General features: G+C 36.2%; 3 protein-coding genes across 3 annotated transcripts in view; 1 reads left to right on the top strand and 2 right to left on the bottom strand.

Moving 5' to 3' along the window:
* kcnn4 (potassium intermediate/small conductance calcium-activated channel, subfamily N, member 4) overlaps positions 1-3,228 on the top strand; it is a 35,814-nt gene extending 32,586 nt beyond the window's left edge. The window contains exons 7-9 of the mRNA XM_073847900.1: positions 832-901; positions 1,607-1,773; positions 1,856-3,228. Of these exons, the coding sequence (XP_073704001.1) occupies positions 832-901; positions 1,607-1,773; positions 1,856-1,859 (241 nt within the window). The 3' untranslated portion in view covers positions 1,860-3,228. The remainder of the gene's footprint in view (positions 1-831; positions 902-1,606; positions 1,774-1,855) is intronic.
* Positions 3,229-4,475: 1,247 nt separating this feature from the next.
* On the bottom strand, positions 4,476-9,054 carry LOC141343304 (uncharacterized). The gene is made up of 3 exons (XM_073847899.1): positions 8,787-9,054; positions 8,578-8,657; positions 4,476-6,981 (listed from the first exon to the last, which is right to left on the bottom strand). The coding sequence occupies exons 2-3, from the start codon at positions 8,629-8,631 to the stop codon at positions 4,516-4,518; spliced, it is 2,520 nt and encodes an 839-aa protein (XP_073704000.1). The 5' UTR covers positions 8,632-8,657; positions 8,787-9,054; the 3' UTR covers positions 4,476-4,515.
* A 213-nt stretch (positions 9,055-9,267) lies between these two features.
* Positions 9,268-16,774, bottom strand: smg9 (SMG9 nonsense mediated mRNA decay factor). Its single transcript, XM_073847175.1, has 13 exons — positions 16,291-16,774; positions 16,128-16,202; positions 15,779-16,007; positions 14,722-14,819; positions 14,501-14,613; positions 14,290-14,401; positions 14,109-14,204; positions 13,756-13,841; positions 12,907-13,013; positions 12,713-12,820; positions 12,498-12,623; positions 10,989-11,130; positions 9,268-10,840 (listed from the first exon to the last, which is right to left on the bottom strand). Exons 1-13 carry the CDS (start codon positions 16,432-16,434, stop codon positions 10,762-10,764), a joined length of 1,515 nt encoding a protein of 504 aa, XP_073703276.1. The 5' UTR covers positions 16,435-16,774; the 3' UTR covers positions 9,268-10,761.
* Between the last annotated feature and the right edge of the window lie 1,150 nt (positions 16,775-17,924).

The following is a 17,924-nucleotide window of genomic DNA, read 5'->3' as shown; positions in this document are numbered from 1 at the left end:
CAATCATCTTCCATTATGGATAATGGAGGCTACATGCTTCTGTGAACCTTCAATGCAGCAGATTTTTTTCTGAACTCTTCCCTAGATCATTGCCTTAACGCAAGTCTATCTCTGAGCTCTACAGGCAGTTATCTTGACCTCAGGACTTGGTTTTTGCTCTGATATGCATTTTCAGCTGTTAGACCTTTTATGAGAGGTGTGTGCCTTTCTAAATCACACTCATTCAAATGAATTTGCCACAGTTTAACTCCACTCCAAGTGTAGTACCATCTAGAAGCAATATGCTCCTGAGCTAAATTTAGAGTGTCCCTGAAAAGGGTATGAATACTTATGCAACGGGATCTTTTCAGTTTTTTATTTCTAATAAATTTGCAAAGTTGTTACAAACCTGTTTTGTGCTTTGTCATTATGGTGTATGAGATGTAGATTGATGTGGGGAAAAAAGTAATTTAAAGCAGTTTAACATAATGCTGCAACAAAACAAAATGTGAAAAAATGAATACTTTTGCAAGGCACTGTAACAAAATTAACAAACCTTAAAATGTTCAGGAACTAATTCAAATGTAATAAATACTGTAATAGTATATAAATTATGCTAAAATAAAACTGTGTTGACGCCCATTTGACACAGAAATATTATATAACATTAAAATATTAAATATTATTTTTATGAACCTATGGCCAGCACATATAAATGACATTGCCAATTTATGTTAAATTTAGGAAGAACACATGGAATATTGAGTCATTTAAGTAGCGAAACCAAGCTGACTAGAGTTCAGTTAAAACCAATATACCAGAATGTAACCAATTTTTTCCTGTCTCAACCAGATTTCGTCACTTGCGGTTGAAGCAGCGGAAGTTAAGGGATTTTGCCAGTGAGATGGTGGATCTCTCAAAGGTAAGTCAGACATACATCACGCTCGTGTCTAGGCCCGTTTGGCTGAAAAAAGAGGCAGTCACCTAACCCAGACATATAAATGTTCTGTGAAACCATAAAAATCTCTGTAAAAAATACCTTAAGTCTGACAGCATCATAAAAAGAAAAAACACAAACAGAAACTGTATCTCCTACAGTGGTATGCAATGGTGTTCCCAGTCACATTTTCTTAGTTAAACAAACACTACTTACACTATCACAATGAATCTCAATAGTTTAGTGTTTTTAAACATTTCACATTTCTTCCAAAATAATACCTCAAAAGCAGTAACAATTTAAACCATATATTTTATTTGTAACTCAGCTATTCCTTTAGATAATTAACCTTTAACTCTTTTAGAATTTTTCAAACCATCAGTCATCAAAGCTTGGTAAATATTAGTCACAGACAACTGATTACTCACTAAAAACGTGTTTTCATGACATTTGAAGTAATTTGACGTAATAAAGTGGTTATATCTAAATGTAGGAATTGTTTACTTGCTTTTTATAGTTTTCCCGAATGCGAAATGCACACAAACACAAGAGGTGGGATTTATCTCAAGAACCAATTACAGCCGAGCGTAACCAGTCATATCCAATCGGCATTGCCTCCTCTCTGAAATATAGCCACAGCAAATCTAACACCAGGATATTTTCTGAAAAAAGACCTCTGTCTTCAAACAGATGCAGATGATCATGTGTGATCTGAGTGCAAACTGGAACAGCTCTTACCATGAGCTTGAGCAGAGAATCATCTCCATGGAGCAGAAGCTGGACGAGTTGGGACGGTCCTTCCAGAACACCTCCGAGCTGCTCACACAGGCCTTACATCGCCGCAGACTGGACCACAGGTAATGCCCTCAACAGTTTTTATATGCTTGGCCTAAACCAGTAGGTTTATGCTGTAAATCTAAAGGTTCTTTCTCTAAACAGGTGACCTGTGATATCTCTTTCAAAGGCTAATGCAGTCTTCATCTTCTGAGTGTTCTTCAATCAAGCCACTTGAACTGATGGAGGAACTTTCTGATGAACTTCAAAGGAATTAAGAGCTGCAACAACCTCAGCAGACATCGTTTTTTCTGAACAGACGTTCTGTCATGTGTTTTTATGAACGTTTCCTCAAAGCGAACTTGGGAAAAGGTTGTTTTGGTTACTTTAATCTTTCAACTTCTAATTTTGAGTTTCAGATACCAGAACTATGAGATGGAGAACTATGAGAAGGAACACATTTAGATTTCTCGTAACACAAGCGCACAGGTCTCAATGTGATGCACATCAGTGTGAAAGTCACAGAAGGAACGTTAAATGTTAAAAATATTATCATCCTTTCTATAGTTCCTGTTTCAAGGTGATACTGAGGAAGTTAGCCATTATCAAACTGAAGAAAACATCAAGTTCAGATATTCATCTCAGAATTGAGAAGTGTGATTCTTTGTAATAACCTAATGACTATAATTTGATACACTATTTTCCAGTTACGTTTAAATGAAGGTCCCTGTAACTTCCTGGCAACTTTTTCAAAGGTAAGTCACATAAATTGTAGTAAGGTGTGAAGGATAAGCCAGACTTCCTCACAGACTATTGCCCTTGCACACTGATATTTTTAGAACGAACCTAATTCAGGCAGAGCCACCTGCACCCACAGCGCCCCTATAAAAAATCTGGGAATGACTTGAATTTCCATCAGCCCTTTAACCTGACAGGGCATCTGTTGCGGCTCTAATTACACCATGAAAAGGGTTACGTGTAGTATGGTCTTCATAATACTGGTGTAACGGAAAAATCTTTATTGCTCAAGCCTGTATTTAAGTTCATTAAGACAGATTCTGTCAGTCCTCCTCCTGGTGGACAAAAGTATGTGTTGCATGTTTGGCCTTGAGACTGTGCTTGTCCTTTATGGTTTGGGATTAATGAGTTTCAAAACAGACTCAGTAGCTGGATGTGTATGCAGTATAATGATTATATAAGGGCAATGGATAAGAAAATAGGCCAGGTCTTTTATGAACAAACAGGAAATTCATCTTGAGTTTTACTGCTGTCTTTGCATATTTGAAACTGCTGGTATGAGGGAATGGCACCTGACTCGTTATTTGACCAATCATTAACTGTTGCTGCTTATTCAGGAACTAAAAAGAAACATAGTGAAGCAAACCAGAAAATTTTATCGCTTTAAAATCGAGTTGATCAGGAATTCAGTTTTGCATGTTGTGTTGTGAAACACACGTAAAAAAAAATGCCAAGAGACGGAAAAACGTTTACAGCATTGTTTTTGCACATTTTAATAAAGCCATCTCATGTTAACACAATTTTGTGTTTATCCCAATTATATGATGAGAAAGCTTTAAAAAAACACACAGAAACTGTGTATTTATGTACAATTTTTATTACAAATGAGTTAGAATGAATCATTGTCTTACGACACAAAACCCCTATAAAAATGAAAAAAAAAAGTGTATTTTTCTTTGGTCATTAATAAAAGAGAGCTTGCTTAAAATACTCTCAGTACGCATTCTTTCAGTAGTCACATCTATCTTATGATGGAGAAAAAATACTGCATCTGTATTTACAGATGAGGTCAAAAGTTTACAAACGCCTTGCAGAATCTGCTAAATTAATTATTTGATCAAACTAGTACTGACCTGTATATAATATTTCACATAAAATGTTTACATATAGTCTACAAGAGAAAATAATAGTTGAATTTATAAAAATTACTCTGTTCTGTTGATTCTTACTACTGTGTTGTTACCTGAACGATCCACATTTTTTTGTTTAGTGATAGTTGTTTATGAGTCACTTGTTTGTCCTGAACAGTTAAGCTGCCTGCTGCTTATCAGAAAAAGCATTCAGTTCCCACAAATTCTTTGGTTTTTAATTTTTTGCTTATTTGAACCCTTTCCAACAATGACTGTATGATTTTGAGATCCATCTTTTCACACTGAGGGCAACTATTACAGAAGGTTCAAACACTCACTGATGCTTCAGAATGAAACACTGCATTTAGAGCTGGGGGTGAAAACTTTTGAACAAAATAAAGATGTGTAAATGTTTCTTATTTTGCCTAAATATCATATTCTTTTCATTTAGTACTGCCCTTTAGTAAGCTACAGAAGATACTTACATGTTTCCCAGAAGAAAAATAAGTCACATTTACCCTGATATTCAAATTCAAAACGTTTACACCCCTGGCTCTTAATGCATCGTCTTTCCTTCTGAAGCATTACTTATTCAGGTAAGTACTAAATAAAAAAAACATGCATTTTGTATGATTACTCTTATTTTAGTCAAATAATCAACTTTTAGCAGATTCTGCAAAGTGTACGTAAACTCTAGACCTCAACTGTACGTAAATTATACCAGTGCTCACATCACATTTCTTCTGAAAAAAACAACAACTTACCTTTAGGGTTAGAGTGTTACTATTTGTGCTATTATGGATTTGGACTTAAGTCTACCAAAATCAGATAAACCACTAATGACAACAAAATAATACAGATGTCCTACAAAAATCAATTAGGGGCAAAGAAAAACAATTTGCAGTTAAATGGCCCAGTTGATTGAAAGTTTTTAATTTTATGCGCATCTCAAATAATTCAAACAGAGTTTTTCTGGGAGCATTTCGAATGTTTTGAGTTTTTAAGCATATGCCACAACAGTGCAGAAGGCCTTGTAAACATCTGTCCACAGCTACAGTCAAAAGCCGTCTCACATTTCGTCTTCACACCCCTCCTGCCATTTCTATGCTTCTGCTTGTGGCAGCTCAATTTATGCGCCCCTTCGAATGTATCTCCACACCTTGCACAAACAAATCGGACTGACTCCGCATGCTGAACCTGGTGTCTCAGCAAATGCAGCTGCTTTTGGAACGACCTTCCGCATTGGCATCTGTACAACCTTGACCCGCGGTGTAAGTAGCGATGCCGCACCCTAAGCGACGGTTGTCTAGACACTGCACCGCAGTGACGGCAGGGTAAGATGGTCTTGGAGTGCCAGCTCTGCTCAAATCGCTTCTGCAGAGCTAAATCTGTGCTTCGGTTCACATACATGGCCACTATTTGTAACGGAGCCTGAACCGGGACAGGAGGGACCTGTGGCTGGTTGTTTCCAACAAGAGCACTGACCAGGGTGGGACAAGTGGCCGAGGTCATCACCGGAACGTTCACAGGTCTAATCTGAGCCGGAGGCACTTGTCTCAGAACAGGCCTGTTGGCTGATACTACAATAGGTGCAGAGATGTTCACAGTGGGTGAGAAGGATACAATGACTGGAGTTGGAAAAGGTCGATTGGAAGGGTTAGGGATATGAAGAGTCATCCTGGCCGGTTTCGGCATCAAGGGTCTTGCAACCGAAGGTATATGGACAGGAACTTGAGTTGGAAATGATGGATTGGAAAAGGTAGGGATACGAAGAGTCATGCTAGTAGGATTCAACAACAAAGGACGAGTATCTGAAGGTATACGAACAGGAACTTGAGTTGAAAAAGGTGGATTGGAAGGGGTAGGGAGACGAAGACTCAGTCTTGACGGATTTGGCATTATGGGCTGTGCAACCGAAGACATGTAGACAGGAACTTTCGGGCGAGCGACACAAGAACTCTGAGGGAAAAGGGGCCTGATTAGAGTTCGTGGCACAACTTGTGGCACCATTTCAGTCACCTTAGCAGGAACCAAAGGATTTGCCTGAAGCAGTTGGCGTACTGTCAAAGCTTCAGCTGATCTTGCGGGTGGAGGATCAGGGGTGGTGGAACCTTGGTTCGTGGTCTGAGTTATTTTGATAACTTTAATGGTTTTTTGATTGGCAAACAAAGCAGGGGCAGAAGGTTTTACTTGGCCGCTGCTGTCGGATAAAGGCACAACAGGTAACTGGGTTACCGGGGTGGCTGGTCTTTTCAAACACACATGATTTTTGAAACTGTCCAGTTGAGGAAAAACATTGTAGCAGTATGCACAGATATACCCAGCTGTGGGGTGTTTTTCAGTCATGTGCTTCAGCAGCAACTCATCGTTCTCACATGCCATGTTGCACAGGCAGCAAGCTAACCTCAGTTTGTTCCTGCAATCGTCCATGTGCTTCCCCAAATTAGCGAATTTGCCATAGCAGCAAAAGGGAGAATCAGATTGAAAGCCAAATTTCTTTGTAATGTTGACCGATTCTAGATTTGTATTTGCAGGTCTGCTCTTGTCGGGCGTCTGCTTCTTCGGTCTCTTTTTGTTTCGGTGATGGCTACAGGAGCTGCTTCTTGAGTCACTGTCTTCAAGATCCGAGCATAAGTCCTCTTCTGGGACGTACGGCGTGTCACCAGGTGGTAATGAGTCAGGACTTCCTTCGTCTTCAGTATCTGTACTTCCATCATCCTCCGTCAGTCCAACTTCCTCCTCTGCAGCCACCTCACATGTTGTGATTTCTCTGAGCTTATCCTCATGGTCATTCTCTTCCTTCAGTGTAAAGCTTTGACGCTCTTGCTCTTGACTCAACGGGACTGATGAAAGGCAGAAGCTGTCGGTTTGCTTATCAATAGGCAAACTCTCAATTTCTGTTTTAATTTGTGAAGCTTGATTTGTGGAGTTTTCATCATTACTGATGCAATTCTGGCTGGCATTGCAAGTGTCATTCTTAGCTTTTTGTTCTGAGGCACAATATGAATGAAACTCCAAGGCTGTTTTTCTCATATCGGTGTGTGTTGTGGCCTCTTTGATACTGTTTTCCACAGGTTTTACCTCCCTTGCATCTTTCCGATGCTTTTCTATGTGTCCATTCAGATGCCACGTGCACTTAAAGAGTTCGCCGCACATTTCACACATGAAATTTTGCTGTGGGTGGGCATTTTTTAAGTGTAACGCCAACGACATCGCACGTCCAAACTTTGTCCGACACAGGTGGCAATACACCTCAGCTGTGTGCGTCTTAAAGTGCTCTATCAGTTTATTCAGGAAGGGGACAGTGTCTCCACAAACACAGCACACAGAGCCGTCCTCACTTTTAAATGGAGCCATGCTCTCATCCTCATCACTGGAGTCTGAGAGACCTTGTAGAGATGTAGAGAGGATGTTGTAAGAGCGCTAAAAACAAAAGCAAAAAAAAAACAATCCTGTGAAAACTGGTAGTTTATGCAGTGTACATTTGATTATGTGTACATTGGCCTGTAAGAACATGTAAAAATCCATGTTTTTAACTTAAATTTAAAAGAACTGCTTTAATTTTTTAAACATTTAAAAAATGTAATTCATTATTGTGATGGCAAAGCTGAATTTTACTCTCATTTTTATCAATCTAATGTAACCTTTCGGAAAAGTTTTTTATTAATAAAATCTTACTGAACCCAAACTTTTCAATGCTGGTGTATACAGGACCACTCAAAAGTTTGGGATCAGTAAGTCTTGTAATGTCTTTTAAAGAAGTCTTTTATGCTCATTAAGACTGCATTTATTTGATCAAAAATATAGAACAAAATAATAATACTGCAAAACGTTAAAAAAAAAAAAGTTCCTGTGATGCAAACTGAATTTTCATCAGCCATTCAGGTCTTCAGTGTCACATGATCCTTCAGAAATCGTTCTAATATGCTGATTTATTATTAGAACTATCAATGTTGGCAACAGTTGTGCTACCAATTTTTTTCTTTTTTTTTTTTTTTGGAACCTGTGATTTTTTTAGGATGAATAAAAAGTTAAAAAGAACAGCATTTATACAAACTATAAATCTTTTCTAACAATACAAGTCTTTCCTATCACTTTTAAGCAATTAAACACATCCTTGCCGAATAAAAGTATTCATTTCTTTCAAAAAATAAAGAACAAAAATTTGCTCAAACTTTTGAACAGTAATGAATATTGTTATAAAAGATTTATATTTTAAATAAATGCTAAAACTTTTTATTCATCAAAGAATCCTGAAAAAAAGTATCAGTCTCCAAAAAAAAAATTAAGCAACACAACGGTTTCCAGCTCTGATAAGTATATTAGAATGATTTTTGAAGGATCATGTGACACTGAACACTGGAGTAACGATGCTGAAAAATTCAGCTTTGATCACAGAAATAAATTAGATTTTTAATGTATATTAAAATAGAAGAATGTCATTTTACACCGTAATAATATTTCACAATAACATTTTTTTTCTGTATTTTTAATCAAATAAATGCAGCCTTGACAAGCATTAGAAACGCATTTAAAATCCATTAAAAATCTTACTGATCCCAAACTTTTGACCGGCATTGTATATATATTTACCAATATTTGTACTTCTTGTTAACTTGTTTCCTTGTGGAAATTATATGCATCTCAACAGGGTCTTGCAACTGAAGTAACTAGTTGTCATGATAATCTCGCTGAAGCAACAGATCTAAACATTTATCTTAAAAGCACAATGGCAAAAAAGCTATAAATGTGCATTCCGATAGAAATATTAGAACAGATTTCTAAACTTACATAATACTTTTCTAATATAAAATGGCTTATTTTGCTTGTTTATTGCTCATGTGCATGTCTGCGATGGTCAGCAGATGGGAAACATGCAATTCAGAAAGTCATCTGCTAGAAAAACACTATTAATACAGAAAGTAACTACTTAATGTGCAAAGTCAAACCAGAATTTGTGTTTCACTGCAAGTTCATTGGAAGAGATGTGTTTACATGTATAGGAATTCATTGCACCACCTGTATTCTGGCAGCAGCACCACGCTCCACCTCCTCAAATAGTAAGATTTCCATGGCAGCTTTTGTGCAGCAACTTTAGTCTGAAACAAGAAGAAAGATTATAAGGTAACCAGTATACATAAGGAGGTGTAACAATATTGCAGTCTACATATACACCTGAATTAGCAACTTACTGTACCTCAGTGTTTTACAGTACAATAAAACTTTACCTTCAACATAAAATCAGTTTGAATCTTGTTCCAGGAACTTTAGAGGGAGTGGTCTGTGTTTGTGCAGTCAGAGGTTTTTCAGTTTTTTCTGTCAAAGCCTAACAGCGACGTTACGTCAGGCGGATACCACACTTTATTATATAACGTTAATTAAAACAATCTCTTAACCTGTATAAGCAACCTGACATTTAAAAGGACAAGACACAAGTTAGTGCCAGACCCTTTAGTGTAGCATATTTCTAACAGCTTCTAGAGTATGTAAATTGAGTTGAAAACAGGAGAGACTTCCTTACAAACGCGTATACTTACAATATAATGATTTCATTAATAATTTTCGTGTTTTGGTGCTGGCTCCTCCCCCAAACATGTACGCAGGCGCGAGTCCGTCTCCTAAATTCGTCCGGACAACAAGTCTATGCATTGCGCATGCGCAACATTTTTTCCTTTTTTCAAACAGCTTTCTGGTTACAGGTGTCTTTTATTAGGCTAGAATACGATTTTATTTATTCATTGATGCTATGTCATTGAAACAGATTTAATAAACAATACAATTATATAAACACAAATGTTTTTTTTTTCTACAGTGGTGGCCAAAATTGATAGAACACTAGTATTTTCACCAGCTTAAAAATGGTTTTAGGTCAGTTATTTCTGTTTTGCTGTAATGTGTCAGTAGGAAATATCAGTTTACATTTCCAAACATTAATTTTGCCATCAATTACAATCCAGTTAGATTTTTGTTTAAAGAAACAGAACTGAGACTGAGACTAAATCCAGAGGAAGTGTGGCAACGCCTCCTCAAGATGCTTCAAGAAACCTACCTGCAAAGCTACAGTACTGTTAAAAGTTTTAGGCACTTGTGTAAAAATGCTTTAAAATGAGGATGCTGTCAAAAATAAGTTCATAAATAGATTTGATTTCTTTTTTCAGTTAACATTTGGTGTGACCATCCTTTGCAATTAAAGCAGCTTTTGCCCTCTGTGCACTTGCACATAGTTTTTTAGGCAGCTTTGCAAAAAGGTCTCTTGAAACACCTTGGACATGTTGCCACAGCTCTACTGGATTTAGTCTGTCTCAGTTTGTTCTGTTTCTTCATGTCAATCCATACAGACTGGATGATGATGAGATCAGATCTCTGTGGAGCACTGGCTGTTGTCAGACTTATGTGCAAACAAAAAAACTTACTGGATTATTACAATTAATGTCAAAATGAATGTTCTTCCTACTAAGACACTACAGCAAAAGATAGAAATAAGTGACTTAAAACCATTTAGCTGGTGAAAATACTAGTGTATAATAATATCTAATAATTTTGGCCACCACTGTATATCATACATTTCAGTGTACAGTGATTATGATATCTCACTAATAATATAGCAATGATAAAAAAACAATAACTGATTATGATTTAGCAACCTTCCAAAAACAATATGGTCAAATTGAATAATGGAATTTTGATTGATATCTCTCTGATAAGACTAAATTAAACCACCTAGAAGATAGAGATGAAACCAAATACCTTTTTTAATTTCAGTAGACATTTATATTAAAAAATCGTACTGTAATTGCACCTAAGTTAGAAGTTATACCTGAAAAGCAATGTGTGCTGTCATACATTGTTTTATTTACATCAGCCGAATAAAATATGAAAATCAAAGGCTTCTGCACATTACATCACTGAATCTTTGCATACTATCTTTTGCAATAACAACGAGTTAAACACATGACGGAATGGACCCTGGCAGGCACCTGCTAATTTTCATAAAACAACCAACTCATGCACAACTCCCAAACCGCAAAGCACTCCTCTGCTGTGGTGCAGACCTCACAGAGGAAGATGGTTAAACCTCATTGAGCGCTACTGCATTTCTGTGGCCAATCTTCTCTTTGAGAACAGCCTTTTGTCTGAAATCATCCAAGCAGTAGCCCAGTCTTCTTTAACAGTGATCTCTCATGTATTGTAAGGCCATCATGACTATGAGAGTAGTCGGCTATATTCAGAGAGCGCAGATGATTTCTTGACACCATCCCAAATTCTAGCCGCATAGTGAAACCTGTAAAAACACATGCAGTCATTCATTATCCTCAAATGTACATATACTTTCTTAATTGGAATATTTATTTCAAACTGTTGAAAAAAAAAATGAAAAAGGACATAATTCAGTTTCAAAAGGAAGAACAGTGTGTCAGGGTGTGCCTTACCAGTTTTTCTCAGTGAGGATTGTGTGTGAGAGCTGACTGCGGGACATAGCCAAGATCTGACTTCGGAATTTCGAAACCAGTGATGAAAAGCTGGGATGACCTCTGTAACCAGGCAGCAGAGAGAAAAGAGGGGGACCTGAACCTGGTGCACAAAAGATACAGATCCAATGCAACTTAAGTTAGCAGATTCAACAAAGTATCATTTTAAAGAGCTATTTGCATAAAAAATAGAAAATGTCTCGAGAGGAACATATTTGGTTATGACTCACTTTTTAACTAGTTACTTGAAATACAGTTGAGGTCAAAAGTTTACATACACCTTGCAGAATCTGCAAAATGTTAATTACTTTACCAAAATAAGAGGGATCATACAAAATGCATGTTATTTTGTATTTAATACCAACCTGAATAAGATATTTCACATAAAATAAGTTTACATACAGTCCACAAGAGAAAAATAATAGCTGAATTTATAAAAATGACCCTGTTCACAAGTTTACATATGCTTGATTCTGAATGCTATACTGTTATCTGAATGAGCCACAGCTGTTGTTTTTGTTTGTTTGTTTGTTTGTTTGTTTTGTTTAGTGATAGTTGTTCATGAGTCCCTTGTAAGTCCTTGAACAGTTAAACTGCCCACTTTTAATCAGAAACATCCTTCAGGTCCCACAAATTCTTTGTTTTTTCAGCATTTTTGTGTATTTGAATCCTTGCCAACAATGGCTGTATGATTTTAAGATATATCTTTTCACACTGAGGACAACTGAAGGACTCATATGCAACTATTACATAAGGTTCAAACACTCAGTGATGCTTCAGAATGAAAAATTATGCATTAAGAGCGGAGGTGAAAACTTTTGAACAGAACGAAGATGTGCACATTTCTTATTTTGTCGAAATATCATACTTTTTTCATTTAGTACTGCCCTTCAGAAGCTACAGAAGATACTTACAAGATCCCCAAAAGACAGTTAAATTGACCCTGATCTTCAAATCCCCCAACTCTTAATACATTGTGTTTCCTCCTGAAGCATCAATGAGCATTTGAACCTTCTGTAACAGTTGTCCTCAGTGTGAAAAGATGGAAAATCATACAGTTGTTGGAAAGGGTTCAAATACACAAAAAGCTAAAAAACCAATGAATTTGTGGTACCTGAATGATTTTTCTGAAGAACAGTGGGCAGTTTAACTTTTCAGGATAAACAAGGGACTCATGAAGAACTATCGCTAAAAAAATAAATAAATAAATAAACAGCTGTGGATCATTCATGTAACAACACAGTTTTAAGAATCAAGCGTATGTAAACTTTTGAACAGGGTCATTTTTTAATAAATTCAACTATTCTTTTCTCTTGTGAACTGTATGTAAACATTTTTTATGTGAATTCAGGTCAGTGCTAAATAAAAAATAACATGCATTTTGCATGATCCCTCTTATTTTAGTGAAATAATATAATAGTGATTCTACAGTTTTAAAATGTTGCTTAACAACAATAACTATTTTCTGACCTGCTCTTGTTAAAGCATCTTCCCCATCATTCTCCATCATAGGCAAAAGGAAAAGGTTGACTTCTGTCTCCAAGTAATCTCGATTCAGTCCCGGGAATATGTTACAATCCAGCATGGATAATGTGCCTACAACAGGAAAAAAACAAGTCAGTCAATTGAACACCAAACAATGTGGGGTTTATGAACATGTTTAATGTCATGTCAAGTGGACTAACCTTTATATTTTAGATGGGAATGGGCCATAAGCTTGTCAACAGCCATATGCATCTTTTTCAGGTTTCGTGGACAGAACTCCTCCCTCCTCGCTTTGTTCTGCAAGAAAACTGGAAAAAATGAAAATTGAAAGAATGTGAAAGGACAATCCATTATAGCTTAGTAAATGATTCAGAAATAATAAAAGTTTTCTGACCTATGTGAGGGTAATACTCAGAGCCATCATCTGCCCCTGAGGAGCCGGTGCTGTCATGACTGGCAGATGGAGTCGAGGGTTTCAGCATCTCAGCAGTCTGCAGAAACCTGCTTACAGACAGAGCTGTAGGTTTTATGCCACACAGAGCTGCTGTTCAAAAGTTTGCGATCAGTAAGATTTTTAATGTTTTTAAAAGAAGTCTCTTATGCTCACCAAGGCTGCCTTTATTTGATCAAAACACATAAAAAACTGTAATATTGTGAAATTATTTATTAAAGTATTAATAAATTAATATTGCAATTTAAACGAATGGTTTCTATTTTAATATACTTTAAAATATAATTTATTTCTGTGATGCAAAGCTAAAATTTCTTCAGCTCTTACTCCAGTCTTCAGTGCCGCATGATCCTTCAGAAATTATTCTGATATGCTGATTTTATTATTAATGTTGGATTTTTTTTTTTGAAACCTGTGAAACTTTTTTCAGGATTATTGTGAGAATAAAACATTTAGGTGTTTCCAACATTAATAATCAGCATATTAGGGGATTTCTTAAGGATCATGTGACACTGAAGACTGGAGTAATGATGCTGTAAATTCAGCTTTGCATAACAGAAATAAATTATTTTTTAAAGTACATTAAAATACAAAATTAAAATTGTAATAACATTTCACAATATAACTGTTTTTTCTGTATTTTTGTTTAAACAAACGCAGCCTTATAAACATTACAAATCTTACATATCCCAAAATTTTGAAAAAGCAAAAAAAAGGCTAATTAAAATGTTCAAATTGTATGCTGATTTATTTCCATGCCATTATTATTGAAACCTACAATGACACTTTTACCTGTATAAGTTGATATCAGTGAACCAGTCCTGAATCACAATCACAACATGACATACGGTAAAGAGGAAGGCTGTGATCTGAAGAGACTAAACCAAATAGGAAAAAGAAAAAGGGAGAATTTCAGTTTAATTGAACACTACAGAAAAAAATTGTAAAGTAGAATTATGTGTATATTTTGAAATGGTACATGAAAATTAGGTATAGAATATTATTTGTTACGTCTATGTGACAATCAATAATATGAATACATGACACAGTAATTATTAATACATATTATTATGTTAAATTAATATACAACATTATATGTAAAATATCACATGGCATAGTGTTTAGTAGCATTGCTTTGAACTCACCTGCATCTCTACATACGTATGTGGGAGGTTGTATTCAGGTGGAAGCTTGCGGTCATTGTTAATGAGATGATCCAAAATAGAGGGGCTTAAAATTGGCTGCAGAAGAAAATGACTATTAGTTTATCAAGAACATACATGAAAACAGAAAACAGCACTGATCTGCGTGACCCTACAGTCTGACCTGGGTGTCCAGAAAGATGACCCTCTCCTGAGTGATGTAGAAATCAATTCCACTGCTCTGGTTCCCAGCTCTCTCCTTGATCTCCTGCGTCTGAGCTCTGAATACATACGCCCTGTTTAACGGAGAGTCATTAGGTGAAATGCAATAACAATGGAAACAGTGGAAAGGCAAATAAATAGGTGGTAAACCAGGTTGCTGATGATGAACTAACCTCTGGTCCTCCTCGGGGCTGTTTGCAGAGAGGAGAGACATGATTGTGGATTTTCCAGTGCCTTGTAGCCCAATAACTCCCACTACTAACATATCCGTTTGGTCTCGCAAGTACTGATACATAAGAAACACACATTCAGCATACATTCACCTGACTGTTACGCACTTATATAGTGCAAAGGATACAAAACATATCAGCATTAACAATAAAACTGCCCATACCTCCATAGCGCTGTCACACCAATTCATTTGATCATCCACCAGTTTAATACTGTGCTTCATCTTCTCAGGGGGGAGGAGCTTAGTTTGGCCAATCACAGCTAAAAATCATAAGGTGAAATATAATGAATTGTTCACCACAGAATTTTTTTAACGTAAAACACATAATAAGGTTTCAAGGAACTGTTTTCACACAAGTTTGCTGAAAATGTACTCACCCTCAGGTCATCCTAGATATATTATAACAAATTTGGAGAAATTTAGCATTACATCATTTGCTCTCCAATGGATCTTCAGCAGCAAATGGGTGCCGCCAGAATGGTGCTGTTAAGCCAATTAATTCATGACTTGTGAAGTGAAAAGCAATCCATACAAACAGAAGCAACGATTTTAAGTTAAAAAATGTCTTGATGGATTTGTTTAATAAACACATGCAGCTTTTCACTTCACAAGACATTAAAGGGATAGTTTCCCAAAAATGAAAATTGTGTCATCAATTGCTTACCCTTATGTAATTCCAAACCCATAAGACCTTCGTTCATTTTCAGAACACAAATTAAGATTATTTTGATGAAATCCGAATCCACAGATAGCAATGGTCCTACTATGTTCAAGGTAAAAAAAGATAACAAGAACATCGACACAATAGTCCATGTAACATCAGTGATTCAACCTTAATTTGTGTTACGAAGATGAAGGTCTTACAGGTTTGGAACAACATGAGGATGAGTAATTAATAACAGAATTTAAATTTTTAATTGATGGACTGGAGTCATGATGATTTCTTGTGGATTACTGTGATGTTTTTATTAGCTGTCTGAAGTCTCTTTCCGGCGGCACCCATTCACTGCAGTGGATCCATTGGTAAGCAAGTGATGTAATGCAGAATTTCTCCAAATCTGTTCCAATCTGCTTCATTTACATCTTGGATGGCATAAGGGGGAGGAGATTTTTAAAGCAAATTTTTATTTTTGGATGAATTCCTTTATAGCTCACGTGTAAAACTTTGCACTGCAACTACCACTGTAATTATAAAGAAAAGTTTAAGAATATAACTGACGATCCACAGCTCCACCGGATGCAGCTGAGCCCATGCCTCTGTTCTGGATCTGATACACAGGTTGGGTCGGCCGCTGGCCTTCCCTCTCCAGTTTGGCAGTTCCTGCACCTGAGACCGAAGGAGCCACATCAGGTGTGTTCCCAGGTTTCCCACCTTCATCTCTGGTTTTAATAAGCATGATCGGCTTTTCCAAAGATGGGGCTCCACTTGCTGGAGCACTTGGTTTGGACTGAAACCAAATAAAGACAGTATGATTCATCAATACTTTAAACAAAACAAACCAGAGCAAGAATAAAACATTTACTTGTATTATTAGATTGTGTAGGATAAAAATAAATGATACACTTACTCGCTCTCCAGGTGGTTTAGCAAGAATAATGGGAGTCTTCTGTAGAAGAGGTCCTGTAGGTTCCTCACTGCCATCCTGAGAATACATAATATAATATCATACAAGCTTAACATTTTAGTCACTAAAACACTGGGGTTCCTCGTGTTTTGATACACAATCTCACCCTGCGCTCACGGGGAACATAGTCTCGATCCCGACTGGGGCCGGAGAGGTTTTGACCCGGTGGTCCTGGGTCTCGGTCTCGCCGTCTCCTCCTCCTCCTTCCCTGTCCGTACATACCGGGCTGACTGTGACCGGACTCCGACATGCTTGCTTGATAAATACCACTATTGACCGCTGGCCTTCTTACTAATATGGCTATTTTGGAACACTTTTAGAGCAGTTTGCTAATGTTCAAAACGAACATTTACCATTCTAACGTTTATAGTGTTTCATTAAGCAGTAACATCACATATCAAAACAATTTCAAGACTAATAGCTGACTGTCTTTGGACTGTCGACAGCCAATTTACAAATGAATGAATAAACAGTCTTAGTCGACTTACATGATGTATCTATGTAGCAAAATAGCTCATTTATCTTCCTTTTGTAATGTAGTAGTATTTTAATAGATGTCAGCGTCTGCAGGTGCCAGACTGTTGTGTGAACGAAACGGTACGAACCCGAAAATAGGTCGATGAGGAAACGCAATTCGTTTTTTGGTTCCGATCATTTATTTCATAAAATCGCATTGGCATTCAAGCTACATAAAAATACAGCTGTATTTTATAAATAAAATATAATTATTAGCTGCACTGTATTGTTTAATGGGCACCTAGATTGTATCGTGCATATCCTGTATCTGCTTCAATTGGTTTAATCTATCTAGTTTAAATAATGTTAGAATGTCGGTATATTTGCCATTCATTTTGTAAATAGCCTCTTTTGGCCAGTGATTTAATTTCATGAAAAAAAAAAACGTTTATCATGGAGGCCAAAAACCGAATGAATGAACAATTATTAACTTTTTAATTTTATTTGTATTAATTTTAACTTCAGCAAATCTCTCTAAAGTTACCAAGCTAACTCATACAAAATAATAATAATAATTATAATAATATATATGTTTTTTAATATAATTATACTTTAATAATTAAAACATTTTGACACGTTCATGATTAAAAGTTTCACTTTCATGATTTAATGACCATCTTTTTCAAAAGATAAAATAAAAACATATTGTGACAATAGAAAGCTTTAGGTAACCTTTATGAAAATCACAGCATACGTATACGTTGAAAGTCTCAGCAGCAGTGTTTTTAAAAAGGTCAGAGTCACAGAAAAATGCAAAAATAGGTAAAAACTAAACATGTAAACATGTAATGACATTTGCATTGTTATGAAAATGTATGCATATAGGATAGGACTACTAGCCATTTGTGACATATGTTTGGCACATTTTTTTTATTTCTGAAATTTATATTACAAAATATATAAAAAATATTACTGATGTTTGTATTTATGTATATACATATATATACTACAGCATTTTTAATATGTGCCCCTGGACCGCAAAGCCTGTCATGAGGGTCAGATTTTTTAAACTGAGGTTTACACATCATCTAAAAGCTGATATAAATAAGCTTTTCATTGATGCATGGTTTGTTAGGATAGGACAATATTTGGCCGAGATACAACTATTTGAATATCTAGAACCTGAGGGTGCAAAAAAATCTAAATATTAAGAAAAACACCTTTAAAGTTATCCAAATGAAGTTCTTTGCAATGCATATTACTAATCAAAATTAAGTTTTGATA

Source organism: Garra rufa, chromosome 9 (genome assembly GCF_049309525.1).
Source record: "Garra rufa chromosome 9, GarRuf1.0, whole genome shotgun sequence".
In the NCBI taxonomy this organism is placed as follows: Eukaryota; Metazoa; Chordata; class Actinopteri; order Cypriniformes; family Cyprinidae; genus Garra; species Garra rufa.
The sequence above is the reverse complement of the archived record's forward strand: the minus strand, read 5'-3'. Positions and strand labels throughout refer to the sequence as shown.